Below are 14,347 nucleotides of genomic sequence, written 5' to 3' on the forward strand. Positions count from 1 at the left end.
TTGGTAGACAGAAACTGAAAGAAGCTCATCGTGTATATATGTAATATATATATATATATATATAATATATATATATATATATAACCTAAACAGGTTTTTTCCTGTTGTCTAAGCTGAAGTGACAACAGCATGGACTTTGTCTGTCTTCTTACCCTCTTAGAGGATTTAAGTAAAAATTATACAAATGTGACCAACTGATTTTTAAAATTCTATTTATTTATTTATGCAGCTGAGGAAGCCCTGCATTTAAATTGATGTAATGATTGCATTGTTCAATTAAATTGAGCCACTTAAATCGGTCGTACTGCATCACTTCTAGATATTCTGTTGCTTATTTTGATTTTATCACCTTATTTTAAAGTTGTATGGATAATGTATTTACATTTATGCAATGTTTTGATCAGTTTGTTACCTGCTTATCATTGTCTTATTCCTGAATATGTACATAGTACAAAACTGGATTTGTACCACAAATCCAGAAATTAATCATCTGATGAGAACTAGAAATCAAACCAATCAAAATGTAGTGTACAAAATGTAGTGTACAAAACTTTTTCATCTGAAAATTAGGATTTGCATTTTTCATATCAATGCTTCTAATAGGAATAAATTTTGTTCCCATTCTATTCCATAGTGTTTAATAGCTTGACTTCCCACCTTATTCTGTCTTTCCTTAATATAACATTCCATCATTTCTTGTATACTGGAAGCTTGAACTTGGACGTATCCCCCAAGGTTTTGTGAATACATTTGTGTGTGGCAAACTGCAGTGAAGTAGACGTTTTGAATATTTCCACAATGTTTCTCTCTGGACTCTGTAATGTTTAATAGATAAGACAGATGTCAGATGAAGTGAAACACATATAACTGTTTTTATATAAACCTGAAACTATTTCTGGTTCTACAAGCCTTTCATTTTTAAAGTGTTCATATTTCAATTTTAACAAAAACCTTCCATCATAATTTTATTTAAGAACCTTTCTGTGAAGTTATGTTCCAAATACCATTTTAATAATAATGAAGTTATTTATCCCTCCAAATTCTTGATTATTTTCAAAATTAATTGAAATCTATAGGCAGTGTATTCTACTAGAGGCACGATCATAAAAGAGTTAAATGTTCTAGTCAGACAGTAAAGTCCTTTCGGCAACTATGAACTTAAAATAGCATACCCATTTGTATATTTCACATTTTTTTTATAAGGACTCTGACTTTGAAAAATGAAAATTCAAAATTTAAATAATTATTTTCACTTACATGTTACATCTATTTTTATTTACCATGTATGTGAGCGTATAATTTTTTCCTTTTGCTATGTATTTTTTTAATGTTCCTTTGACCACTAATGTTTATATGAGGGTTGTGGATGAAGTAATTAAAACAAACTGGAAAACATTTTTGTGCCTCTTTGAGGAAGAAACAAAACTTCTAGATGAATTAACCATGTGTAGGTTTGCGAATTATTTTTTATTTCTTCAGTAAATTTGGTTTACAGTTTAGCTTGTGTTCATAAAATATAGCAATATTTAACTATCAAAAATTTTTGTGATCAATTTTTGCCCAAATTCTTAATGCTACTTTTTTCTTTTTTATTTAATTTCTTCTACAGGCTATTGAAGCTGTTATTGAATTGAAGTCATTTACCAGAGTATGATTGGAGCTATATTTGTTGCCATGTCCACTGCATTTATGTAATGAGCAATGCTCCTTCCAAGGGTATGGCCGAGGGGACATTAAAATCTGTAGGAGATGCTGAATTTGCTACCTCACCAAATGGCCATACAACTGAGTGCAGTGATACTGAAATGGAGTATAAAAGAAACTGCGTGGACCAGAAAGATGCACCAAGGAAATCACAGTCTTACAATAGATTGGGCAGCCAGTGTTACAGTAAGTTACCACTGCCATACCAAAGTGCTCTTAGTGATAATAAAACATTCAAAGACTCTATTAACCCCGATGAGGTGAATGAAGCTAACACTCTCAGTTCACCTAGCTTTAATTCTAAAGCAAATCCACAGCTATCTTACCATTTGGACTCACCACTAAGATCTTGTCAAAAACAAAGTGGTTCAAGATTTCTCCGTTGTGAACTTTGTAATAAACTGTTCTCAGAAGATGATGCTAAGAATGAAGATGCACACATTTCCAAAAAAAAAATTACTGTTTGTCAGGTTTGCAACCAGAAATATTCAGTGCTAGAAGACATTGCTGACAAGAAACCTCCTCCAAAAGAGATTCTTGATAACTCATTGCTCCCTACAACTTACCCACCAAAATTAGTGTATGATAATTGTAATGACATACCCTCCAAAAATATTAAACAAATCAAAAATGGTTCCCAAATAGTAGTGTCTGACACTAACACAAAAACTGAACATCTATTAAAAAATGTAAAACAGGAGCCTGTCTCTGAAAATGATGGTAATTTATCCACTGGTATAAAACTACCACTTAAACATAGTTTTCAATCATCTTGTTCCTTTTTTTTGACCACTAATTTAAAACCATGTATCAAACGTAATCAAGAAGTGAAAAACAAGAAGAAAGACTCTGTTCCCAGTGAAAACACAAATAAAAAAGCTAGACTTGGAGATTCAGATCTTGCTAAAAATGTATCTGCAGATCAGGAGCAACTAGTTACTGTTGATGTAAGTAAAAATACTGTTGCTTGTTCACCTGTGTTACCAAAAGTGTATGGCACTGAGGGCTACAGTCAAAATTATTTTAAATTGGAGCCACCAAATGTTTCTGATTGTGCAAAGGAAGCTAAGAAAACAGTTCATATAAAATCAAAAAGCACAAACGAAACTGATTTCACATTCAAGCTTCCTTCAGTTACTTCAACTTATTCAACTGGTAAAAATGTTAATAAAAGTAAAAGTGATCCTACCTCTAATACTTATACATTTGAAGGAAGTATGATGTGGAATCCTGTGACCAATATCCCTACAACACAGGAGCAACAGAAATCTGACAAGAAAGACGGGATCTCAGAAACTAACTCCTGCCCAAAAAGTGAGAGAAAAGATGATGAAAGTACCTATAGCTGTGAAGGGAGTCTCTTTATTAAACCAGTCCTTCCAAATGAATTTGCTTTTGAAGGTACATTATACATCAAACCTGATTCACCTCATTTTCTTCAGACCACTGTCGACTCATCTCCTGCCACATCTACTGCTAGTCCATCTAATTTAACAAATAAAATAGTTAACATCCAATCAGTATTCACTAGTTCAGGTCAAGTTATCAGCAGTGTCACAGTTCCTGCAACTGATCAAAGCAGAACAATCCCCAACAATCAAAGAATGCCTACAAATGTATGCAGAACCTATGCCAGAACAACAACCACCAACAGCACTGTAGTCCCTAGAATGACAAGCAGCATCCCCACATCAATGCCAAAGGTACAGAAAATTATATCAGAAGAGAAGAAAGATCTGCCAGTTAGAAAACAAGCTCTAAATTCAGGAAGTGGAGGTGGACATACTGACTTCAGTGTTAAATCCATTCTCAGTACCCCTGATCGTAGAGGAACAGTGGGTAATTCTGGGATGCCTCAGGAACAGTAAATATGAGCAGTGCTTATTGTGGCCTACTCACTTCAAATGGTTCATCTGTATATTAAGTTCTAGTTTAGGCAGGATATTTAAGATGGTATTTATATAGAAGGTCTTTCATAACTAATCCATCATTTCACTGTTCATTCTCCAACTGTGTCTCTTATCTTGCCTCAATTTTTTCCTCTTCCTATTTCAATATTTTTTGCCTCTTCCTCTCCAATGCCTTCCTTTTTCAACTTGAAACCATTATGTTAGTCAAGTTGATGCAATGATCCCAAATTTATTTGATTCATGTTCTAATGTCATTCCATAAGGAGCTGGTTCAAAATTGATATTTTACTCTCAATTTCATATGTATCATTTGTTTTACAATCATATATACATATATATATACATATACATATATATATATATATATATATATGTGTGTGTTTATTTGTAACTTTTAGTGTATGCGTGAGTGTGTGTGGAGATACTTGGACTATACAGTATACATTTCACTCTCGGTTCCTAATCTTTGTGTTATATTCAGTATGTATGTGTTGGTTCACTGTCTTTCTGAAAACAAAAAAATATTTTAATACTTGATTATAAACTGCTCATTACATTACTTTCAAAATGTGTTCAGAATATTTAAGGTCTTGGTTGTGATTGAGACAAGTAAGAGAACATGACTGTCAGCCACTTTTTGAGACAGAACTAAAAGGTTCATTGGGTTCAGATTTCATATTGCTCACTATTGTTAAGATGGAGGTATGACAGAATCAATAGTGTCACTCTAAACTAAATACCTTGTGCAATTATATCCCTTTATGTTTCTGAGTTCAAATTCCAGCATAGTCAGCTTCTCTTTTCATCCCTCTAAGGTTGAAAAAAATACTAATGGTATACTTACCCCCATCCATTTCTTACAAATTTGTGGCCTGTGTCAATGCTAGAAATAATCAATTATTATTATTCTTTATTATTATTATTGTTGTTGCTGTTTATTATTATTATTATTATTATTATTATTGAATGAGAGAGAGTGCATGCCATCAAAGTGACACTGGGGTAAAATATACGAAGCCCAGTATACCCATCATGACTACCCGTCTGATAAGGGTACACTAGACACATGCATCACAACCATGTGTGTGCAATATGGTGATCTCATATCAAGATAAATAGCACATGACCTTGCAGGTGGGGCCCAGTTAGAATTTTCTTCTGGTTGAGTAACCCATCCCACTCAAAAGGTCCCTGATTAAGGGTTCTTTAAGGATGTTGAACGAAACACCTATGTTTCCAGAGGTGAATTATTCAAACCCCAAAAAGTCCCTCTCAACACATGGCTATGATGCTCCCCCACTACTTCTGCTCGTGATCAGAGATGCACATATCGTCAGCCACTAAGGGACATGCTCAACTGGTTATGGTCAAACAACTGACAAGCAAATCTGTGGTATTGAGCAGAATATTTGCTGTTTATTATTATTATTATGATGTCTGTATGGGTGGCACAGATGGTAATGCACTGAACAGTAATTAATTTTGTTGATTAATGAGTTGAAATCCTGCCTGTCACCTTCAACATGGAATTTTGTTGAAAACAGTGAGCTGGCAGACTTAGCATGCTGGACAAAATGCTTAGTGACATTTTTGTTCTGAGTTCAAATTCTGCTGAGGTCAACTTTGCCTATTGTCTTTTCGGGGTCGATAAAATAAGTACCTGCCAAGCACTGGTGTCAAAGTAATTGATTTACCCCTTCCCCTCAAAACTGGTCTAATAATAATAATGGTTTCAAATGGTACCAAAATTTGAAACTATTATTATTATTAAACCAGTGGATTGGCAGAATTGTTAGTGTTGGAGAAAATATGTTATGATATTTCTCTTTACATTCTGGGTTCAAATTCCATCAAGGTTATCTTTGCCTTTCATCCCTTGGGGGTCTATAAAATAAAGTACTAGTAAAATAAAATACTAGGGTCAATGATATCAATTTATACCCTCCTTTCAAAATCTCTGGCTTTGTATGTTAATAAGAAAACTATTTTTATTATGTGGCTTTCTGCCAATGTTAGAAATCAATATTAATAATGTCTAAAATTGTTGAGAATTTAACTAAATAGCCTTTTTAAAGCATTTAGTTTTGTCTCTAAGTTCTGTGTTCAAATCCCATCAGAGTCCTGAGCAGGTCCAAAAAGTCAATTCATTACCTATATACATTTCTTCCTATATAATTTTGTGCTCTGTGCCAATATGAAAAATCACCATCAATATTTTTGTTGTTGTTGTTGTTGTTATTATTATTTTTATTATTATTTTTATTATTATTATTATTATTATTATTATTATATTATTATTATTATTATTATTATTATTACAGCATGAAATCTACACTTTTCATTTTTCTATCCCCATGTAAACCCCATACTTCATGCTCTATATAATAAAACACTGTTATTAGTATTTTGGAAGGTAGGGCATAAAAAAAAAATGAAGAAAAGCCCATACTGCTGCCATGCACTATAACATTGTCCTTTTTCTAAAGTGGTTCCTATTCAATTGAATTGAATAATTTTTTTCTTCTAAGATCCCCTCATTGGTTTCCTACCCATATTCTCTAGCTTAATAAGTGAGATAGAACACATGCACTCAAACAACACATCTCATCAAAATTCAATGTAAAATATTTCTAAAGATAATCTAAATTTTTGACTAAAATCTCTACTTGTTGCTATTTAGACATTATTTCTTTTTTAATCATCAGTGGTGTTATAATATTGAACAGCAGAATTAGTTCTTTAAAACAAATTTACTTCTGAAGATCCTCCAGCATTTCAACAAATTTGTTTAGTGTGTGTGAAAGAGAGAGAGAGATATCATATGCAATGCTGCTCGTTTTATTGTAATTGTTTTTATTGCCTGGTAACTGTATATAAGAAGTTGTTCATGTCTGTCACCAGCAATTTGAGGTATGCATATGTATATATGTAAACACACACACGCTCATGCATATAAGTGTGTGTATGTTTTTATGTATATGTATGCGTGGGTATAAGTATACAAATTGGAGAGAAGTATTCAATATATGTAGTAGAGTTTATATACTAAAACCTAATGATTGACTTCATTTCTACTTCAGGTTTCTCACTTTTATTCATCCATTCAATTAACAGAGGTAAATGTGTGTGTGTGTTTTTATAAATATGTATGTGTGTAATGTATATTTATATGTGTATATGTATGTGTATTTACGTTAGCAGGCTAACAAATGGAAAAGCTAGAACAGTTCTGAATATCACAGCATTTACTTTAGAGATGTAGAATGTGTGTATAAATGCAACTTATGAGTTAAACTGATTTACTCCTGGTTATTTATATGTATCTGCTGTAATCTTTTTTCGTTTTTTTTTCAGCAGAAAGTACATTAGATTTCTACCCACTTCAATTTATCTAACTGTAGATAGTAGGATAATCAAATCTTCTGACAATATTATTTACCTGTTGTTACAGTCTTTCATCCTCATAATGAAGATTTCATTTCATTCGATTAATGCCATGTAGCACAAACTTCGTGAGTCCGCGTTACTTGGAAGTATTTTCATTTACACACACACACACACACACACACACATTACTCACTTTTCCATGCATGAAACTAAATGGTTCAGTAGCTATCTATTATACTACTAGTTTATGGGTCATGATTTGAAATCTGCTGCAAGGCATATCTTGTGACAGTAAACGAGCATCCTATCAAGCTGGAGATTTCCGTCATCCATTTATCAATTATATGAATGTAATCATGTAAATTTAGGGCATTGCTGTCTTTTTATAAGGGTTGTCTGCCAAGCTCATTAAGCATATTACTCCAGTTTATTATTAACATTGGTGTTATAGATTATTTTGTAGCTGAAAATCTTTGTTGGGTTTTAGTCTGGGAGTACTGTTAACAGAGCTGTTTCACTTGGAACTTTTATTTTCTTATTTCTTTACAGTAAGAACAAAAAATTTTAAGATAGTACTGTGATAGCTGTATGAATAACAATGCCTATTGCTGAATCAGCAGCTAATATGCAAGCCACATTATTCTATTTGTCATCAAAAGTATAATCTTTAAGATATGTTATATACTTTTACTGTCATTTTCTGTTATAATTCCATATTTTCTACAATGTTTATAAACATCATCATTTTAACATATTTATTTTTTAAATTACTCATTTTTACATAAGCACAAGGGCCGTACATATCAGTAGTGTTAGCCTAAAGTTATGTCCCTTCATGTTCAGAGTTTAGATCGACCAAGATTGACTTATTGGTCTTTTATCTTACTGATGCAGCAGATGCCATTAAAATAAAATACCAGTCAAGTAACTGGGGTCTATTAAAATGACTAAAGTCTTCACCCCCTTCCTTAACTACTCACAAAATTTGTAGACCTTGTGCCTATATAAGAATTTTATGATATTTAGCACATACTGATATTCAGCATCCATACTTCAAATCAACTTAGCAACTTCAGAAATAAGTACTAAGTTCCTTTCTATTTCAAATGTGTATATTGTCCATATTTTCAAAGATACATACATCTACTCTTCTCTTTCACACAATTATTGTTTTATCAATTCATACAAACCTATAAGATACCTTCCATCCAAACCTTGATGTGAGAATCATATGAATATACATGGAGTACTTGAAGACAGTTGAATGAGGACTCTGTAAAAAATTAAACCCCATTACAAGTATTGGGTAAGCACTGTAATTTAGAAAGGTACTGTGATTGATTAATCATCTCTAAATAATAATGATTTGCAACTAATTTTTTGACATAGTAATAATAATAGTATGTATGTGGGTATATATATATATATATATATATATATATATAGTTGTACCAGGGGAGATTACTGTGATACAAATATTCATTATCAATTACATTTACGATTTCTGGTAATGCTAAGTTACAACAACCCACTTCTATGGTCTCCACTAACTTCCCAAAAGAATGAGTGTTTTGAAGAAATGAACGTGTTCACTGTTATAGAATTTTCTAATTAAAGATAATCAAATATGCTGCCCGTCCTATGATTGCATACATGTGTACTTGTATGTAAGATATAATATATATACATACACACAATGTGTATGTACATATATATGTGCATCTATACACACACACACACACACACACAAAAAACATAAATTTAGAAAAACATAAATCCTGAGAAGAAGCACACTCTGAGAAGTAGAGCAGTCTATATTTACCAGTAATATATCATCATCATCATTATCATCATCATCATTTAGCGTCCGCCTTCCATGCTAGCATGGGTTGGACGGTTCAACTGGGGTCTGTGAAGCCGGAAGGCTGCATCAGGCCCAGTCTGATCTGGCAGTGTTTCTACGGCTGGATGCCCTTCCTAACGCCAACCACTCCGTGAGTGTAGTGGGTACTTTTTACGTGCCACCTGCACAGGTGCCAGACAGAGCTGGCAAATGGCCACGGACGGATGGTGCTTTTTACGTGCCACCGGCACGGGGGCCAGGCCAGGCTGGCAACGACCACGAACGGATGGTGCTACGTGCCACCGGCACGGAAGCCGGGCGAGGCTGGCAACAGCCACAAACGGATGATGCTTTTTACGTGCCACCGGCATGGAGGCCAGTCGGGGCGGCGCTGGCAACGGCCACGATTGGATGGTTCGCTTATATATATATATATATATATATATATATATATATATATATATACACATACACATATGTTCTTTTATTCTTTTATGTTTCAGTCCTGAGGCTGTGGGCATACTGGGGCACTGCCATTGTAATCACCTTTTAATTGGCCAATTCTATGGGTTTGGCTTCTGGTTAAGGAGGGAATTCGATACCGCTGCCCTATTTTGAGTTTCTGGCCTTGATATTGGTTCATCTGAGATCTTGAATACTAAGCAGTCAAGTTCATCATCATCATCATTTAACCTCCACTTTCCATGCTGGCATGGGTTGGATGGTTTGGCTGAGGGCTGCACCAAGCTCCAATCTGATCTGGCAAAGTTTCTACAGCTGGATGCCATTCCTAATGCCAACCACTCTGAGAATGTAGCAGGTGCTTTTGCATGCCACCGGCATAAGGGTGAGTCAGGAAGTACTGGCATTGACCACACTTGAATGGTGCTTCAATTATAGACCTTGCTACTACACCTGAAACTTCTCCTCTAGTTCTGATAGTGACTCAGCTGTTAGAGCAAGGTCATCAGCATAGACCAGCTCCCAGGGGCATCCTGTCTTCAATTCCTCTGTTATTGCCAGGTGGACTATGATGAATAAGAAGAGACTGAGGACTGATCCTTGGTGAACCCCTACTTCTACCTGGAATTCTTCACTGTACTCATTGCTGACTCTCACCTTACTGACAGCATACATGTACAACTCTCATTAACCACTCATCTATCCTATTTTCTACATTGACCACCAGATAAGGAATCGGGGGACCCTGCTAAAAAACTTTCTCCATGTCAATGAAAGCCAGGTACAGAGGTTTATCTTTGGTTAGGTATTTCTCCTGCAGCTGTCTTATCAGGAATATAGCATCAGTGGTGCTTTTCCCTGGCACGAACCCAAACTGCATCTCATCTAAACTAGCTCACTCCCTAATTAGTTGGGCTATGACCCTCTCCCTGACCTTCCTTACCTGATCCAACAACTTGATACCTCTGTAATTATTCGTATCTAATGCATCACCCTTACCTTTGTAGCAGTTGACTATGGTGCAGCTACACGAGTCATTGGGTGTGACTCCTTCATGTATCACCTGATTGACTATACAGGTGACTAGACTACAGCCAACACTGCCAGATATTTTTAGCATCTCTGTGGTGATTTCTGATGGGCCGGGGGCTTTCCCTGTCTTCATACCCTTAATTGCTTTATCTACCAAGGTACTGTCAATTCGGATAGCTGGTCCCTCTATTGGGTCAACATTCGGCAGACTCTCTCCCATTCATTCTCTTCATTTAGCAACCTCTCATAGAGGCATCGCCAAGTCTCTCTCTTTGCAGCCTCATTAAATTCAATTGCACCATCATCCATGCTGACACATTTCTCTCCTATGACATCATGATTCTCTCTCATACACTGTCTTGCAACATGAAACACTTCAAGTCTTTGGTCCTCACAACGCAGAACATTGACAATTTTTTTTTTCTTATCAGCTTCTCCTCTGGCTAAGTAAACCTGTCCCCCAATTTCCCTTCTGGCAATCTGATACAATTCCCTGCTTTCACCATTCTTCCAGTCCTTCCATGCCTGTTTCTTTTCCCTAATGGCCCTGTTCACTTCATTGTTCCACCACCATGTTACCTGGGGGTCGAGAGGGGACTTTGCACCACTCACAGATCTGGTCAGTAGCCCTCAACAGCTTGTCCCGTAGAAACCTCCTGTTGTCTTCCACATCATGTGAAGCTATATCTTTCTCTATTTCATCAAAAGCTTCGAGTAATACATCTCTAAATTTCTATCCATTCACAGGATCCTTAAGCTTCCAGACCCTTCTTCTCCATGCTGGTCATATTCTGGGCATCCATAAAGCCCTGATCCTGAAGTCGCTAACTACTAATCTATGTTGTGGGATGCATTCTTCACCTGGGAAGGTTTTGGCATTTATAAGTAGCCATCTTTCCCATTTCCTGGTGAGGATGTAGTCAATTTGACTATTGTGTCCACCAGACCAGTAGGTGAATAGGTGACTGACAGGTTTCCCGAAGTTAATATCACAAACCATAAGATCATTTGCATCATAGAACTCCAGCAGCCTGGTTCTCTCCTCATTGAAGGAACCAAAACCATAGCTTCCATGTGTGCCATGGAAGCCTCTGGCATGTTGTCCAACATGCGCATTGAAGTTGCCAGCCACAAAGAGAAGGTCGCTACTATTCATCGACAAAGTAGTCTGCAAGGGGATGTCATAAAATCGGTCTTTTTGTTCATCAGGTAGCTCCAGCTGTGGGGCATAAGCCGATATAATGGTTGTTAATCCATGTTGCAGCATTAATCTAATAATAAGTTTTGTCACTGACTCTGACTACCTTGATTACCTTATCAACCCATTTCTCCACAAGAAGTATATCCACACCCCCAACCCCATCAGTGTTCCCTGCCCAGAAAATCTTATACCTATGTTCTTTGCCTGTGAATAACCTAGCAGAACTTCCTCTCCACCTTACTTCTTGGATGCAGCACAAATCTACATGTCTCTGTTCAAGCATCTCAACAATTTCCCAGACATACCTTTTGGTGTGCCAACTCTGAGGGTGTGGACAATGTGGCCCCGCAAGACCCTGGGATGGGGAACAGCAGCATCATGTACCTGAAAAGAAAGCTCACATTTGGCAGAACTCATAAACATACAATAGCCTTCAACCTGAATACACTACACCATTTTATGCGGTACATAATCACTACATTACATAAGAGATTAACCCTAAGTAAGGATGAGGGAACATGAAGCCTTTGGAGGTGTTCTTGGGAAAAACATCCGGTAGAGATCAGAGGATAAAGACTTCCAATACAGATAGTGGGGGTGGGAAGGGCAGGTGCACCGTGAAAAAGCAAAAACTCAGGCTGCTGGTGTGAAAGAGTAGTAATGATAGCAATGAGATAGAGTTCTTAACTAGAGTTATAACAAACAGTTTTCGGTCAGCCAAACTGTAACAAAATTAGATAAATGAATGAATAAATAACAATAATAAATGAGCGTGAAAGAGGGGGAGAAGGGATAAAGAGTGAGTTGGATTGAGTGTAGGGATATAACGAAATGAAATAATAAAGTAATTATAATTTGCCCTGAAAAAGACGTTTGAGATGTGTGCTAGGTTGGAAAACAAAGTTGCTTATCTGAACATCTGTTTTCTACTCCATGTGGCAAGGTATTAAAAATATGAGGTAGAGGAATCTGAATGAGCTAGTTTATATAGGGTGGGGTGTGGGGAGTGGAGATAAAGTGTTGGAAGAAGCAAGTGGTTAATGAAACAGAGAGAGAGAGAGAGGCCAGAGTTAAGCTGATCAAAGACAGAACATGAGGAGATGGAATTTGGGGATTTAGGGTAATATAATTGAATGAATGGGTTTAACATTGCTTCTTCTGGCGTGAAAGAAGAATAGTAATTCTAATAATGAGAGAGAATTGGGCACTGCGAAACAGCAAAAACTCAGGCTGCTGGTGTGAAAGAGTAGTAATGATAATAATGAGATAGAATTGGGCATTTGCATTCTTAACTAGAGCTATAACCAACAGTTTTTGGTCAGCCAAACTGCAATGAAATTAGATAAATGAATGGAGAACAATGATAAATGAGCGTGAAAGAGGGAGAGCTGGATTGAGTGTAGGGATCTTAAGTTTTTTCTCTAAACATACAGCATGGAAGACGAAACCATATTTAAAAACATAGATAATGAAATTAAATAATAAAGTAATTATAATTTGTGCTGAAAAAGAGGTTTTAGATGTGTGCTAGGTTGGAATACAAAGTTGCTTATCTGAACATCTCATTTCTACTCTGTGTGGCGAGGTGTTTCTTGAAAACATCTACTCCAACTCCATGAAGGTCCCTCAGATGTTTTAGCCAGGAGCTAAGTAGCTGTGGGCCTTGAATCCCAAGTTATTGCAGTACATGTTCCTCGCCCTAGATGATACAGTTGGGACTTTTGGAACAGTGCAGCGACATCCATTTTGACATCTGTTATAACTCTCAATTCAAAATTTGGTGCCATTCCCTCCAGTATCTTCCATACATATATCTCTCCCGTTTTCACTCCAGGGAGTAGAGCCATAGCTCTTTCAGTCTCTCCCAGTAGCTCAGCTGTTCCATTGATGCAATCTTCTTCATGTAGTATCTCTGAATTGCCTCAAGTTCTACTATTAATCCTACAGTGTAGGGTGACCATAGTTGAGAGCATAGTCCAGATAGCTGAGGACAAATGTCCTCCATAGGACCAGCATAGTTTCCTGGTCCCTTCTTCTGAAGGTTCTCAGAATCCATCCGGCCATTCGCCTGCACACTGCCACCATCTTGCTGACATGCAAGTGAAACAAGGCATTGTTGCTGATGTCAATCCCAAGATCACGCACTGTATTTGCTTCTTGGATTTCTGCTCCTTTTCACCCAAAGTATTGTTGTTGCGACTTCTGAGCACCAATTAGCTGGTAGCAGAGGGCTTGGAATTTGCCTGCATTAAATTGCATGTTCTTGTCCTCAGCCTATTTATAATATGGCATCTAGGTCTTTCTGTAGAAGATTAGCATCAGACGGTTCCTTGACTGCTTGTACTACTTTTGTGTCATCAGCATAACTATTAAGTAAGGCTATCTGTGTAACTGATGCATGTCGAAAAGAGCCACCATGAACAGTAGTGGCCCCAATACAGTTCCCTGAGGCACTCCACTTTCTATTAATGTCTCTGTGGAGAAAGCTACAACCTGGCTTCTGTCGTTTTAGAAGTCATGCAAGCACTCTCCAATTTTCTCAGTTATGCTGAGTCTCTGTAGTTTGTGACATATTAACTTTATCAAAGGCCTTTGCAAAATCAAGATATATTACATCCACATTTGAGTGATTCAATAATTGTTTAAACGCCCAATCATAGTGTTGCAAAAGCTATGTAAGGCAGCTTCTGCTGGAGCAAAAGCCATGCTGGGTGTCAAGAAGCAAAACATTATCTTCAAGGAAGGAGATTAGTTTCTTCCTCTCAGTGCACTCCATGACTTTGCTGACATGGGAAGTTAGAGAGACCA

At 36.5% G+C, this 14,347-nt stretch overlaps 1 protein-coding gene and 1 long non-coding RNA gene across 2 annotated transcripts in view; both read left to right on the forward strand.

Moving 5' to 3' along the window:
* Window positions 1-4,527, forward strand: part of LOC115221725 — an 83,125-nt gene extending 78,598 nt beyond the window's left edge. The window contains exon 2 of the mRNA XM_029791936.2: window positions 1,610-4,527. Within this exon, the coding sequence (XP_029647796.1) occupies window positions 1,695-3,572 (1,878 nt within the window). The 5' untranslated portion in view covers window positions 1,610-1,694 and the 3' untranslated portion in view covers window positions 3,573-4,527. The remainder of the gene's footprint in view (window positions 1-1,609) is intronic.
* Window positions 4,528-11,041: 6,514 nt separating this feature from the next.
* On the forward strand, window positions 11,042-13,942 carry LOC118766926. Its single transcript, XR_005002833.1, has 2 exons — window positions 11,042-12,342; window positions 12,920-13,942. It is a non-coding gene; the product is annotated as an uncharacterized LOC118766926 (long non-coding RNA).
* Window positions 13,943-14,347: the final 405 nt, after the last annotated feature.

The sequence above is a fragment of the Octopus sinensis genome, linkage group LG18 (genome assembly GCF_006345805.1).
Source record: "Octopus sinensis linkage group LG18, ASM634580v1, whole genome shotgun sequence".
NCBI classification, from domain to species: Eukaryota; Metazoa; Mollusca; class Cephalopoda; order Octopoda; family Octopodidae; genus Octopus; species Octopus sinensis.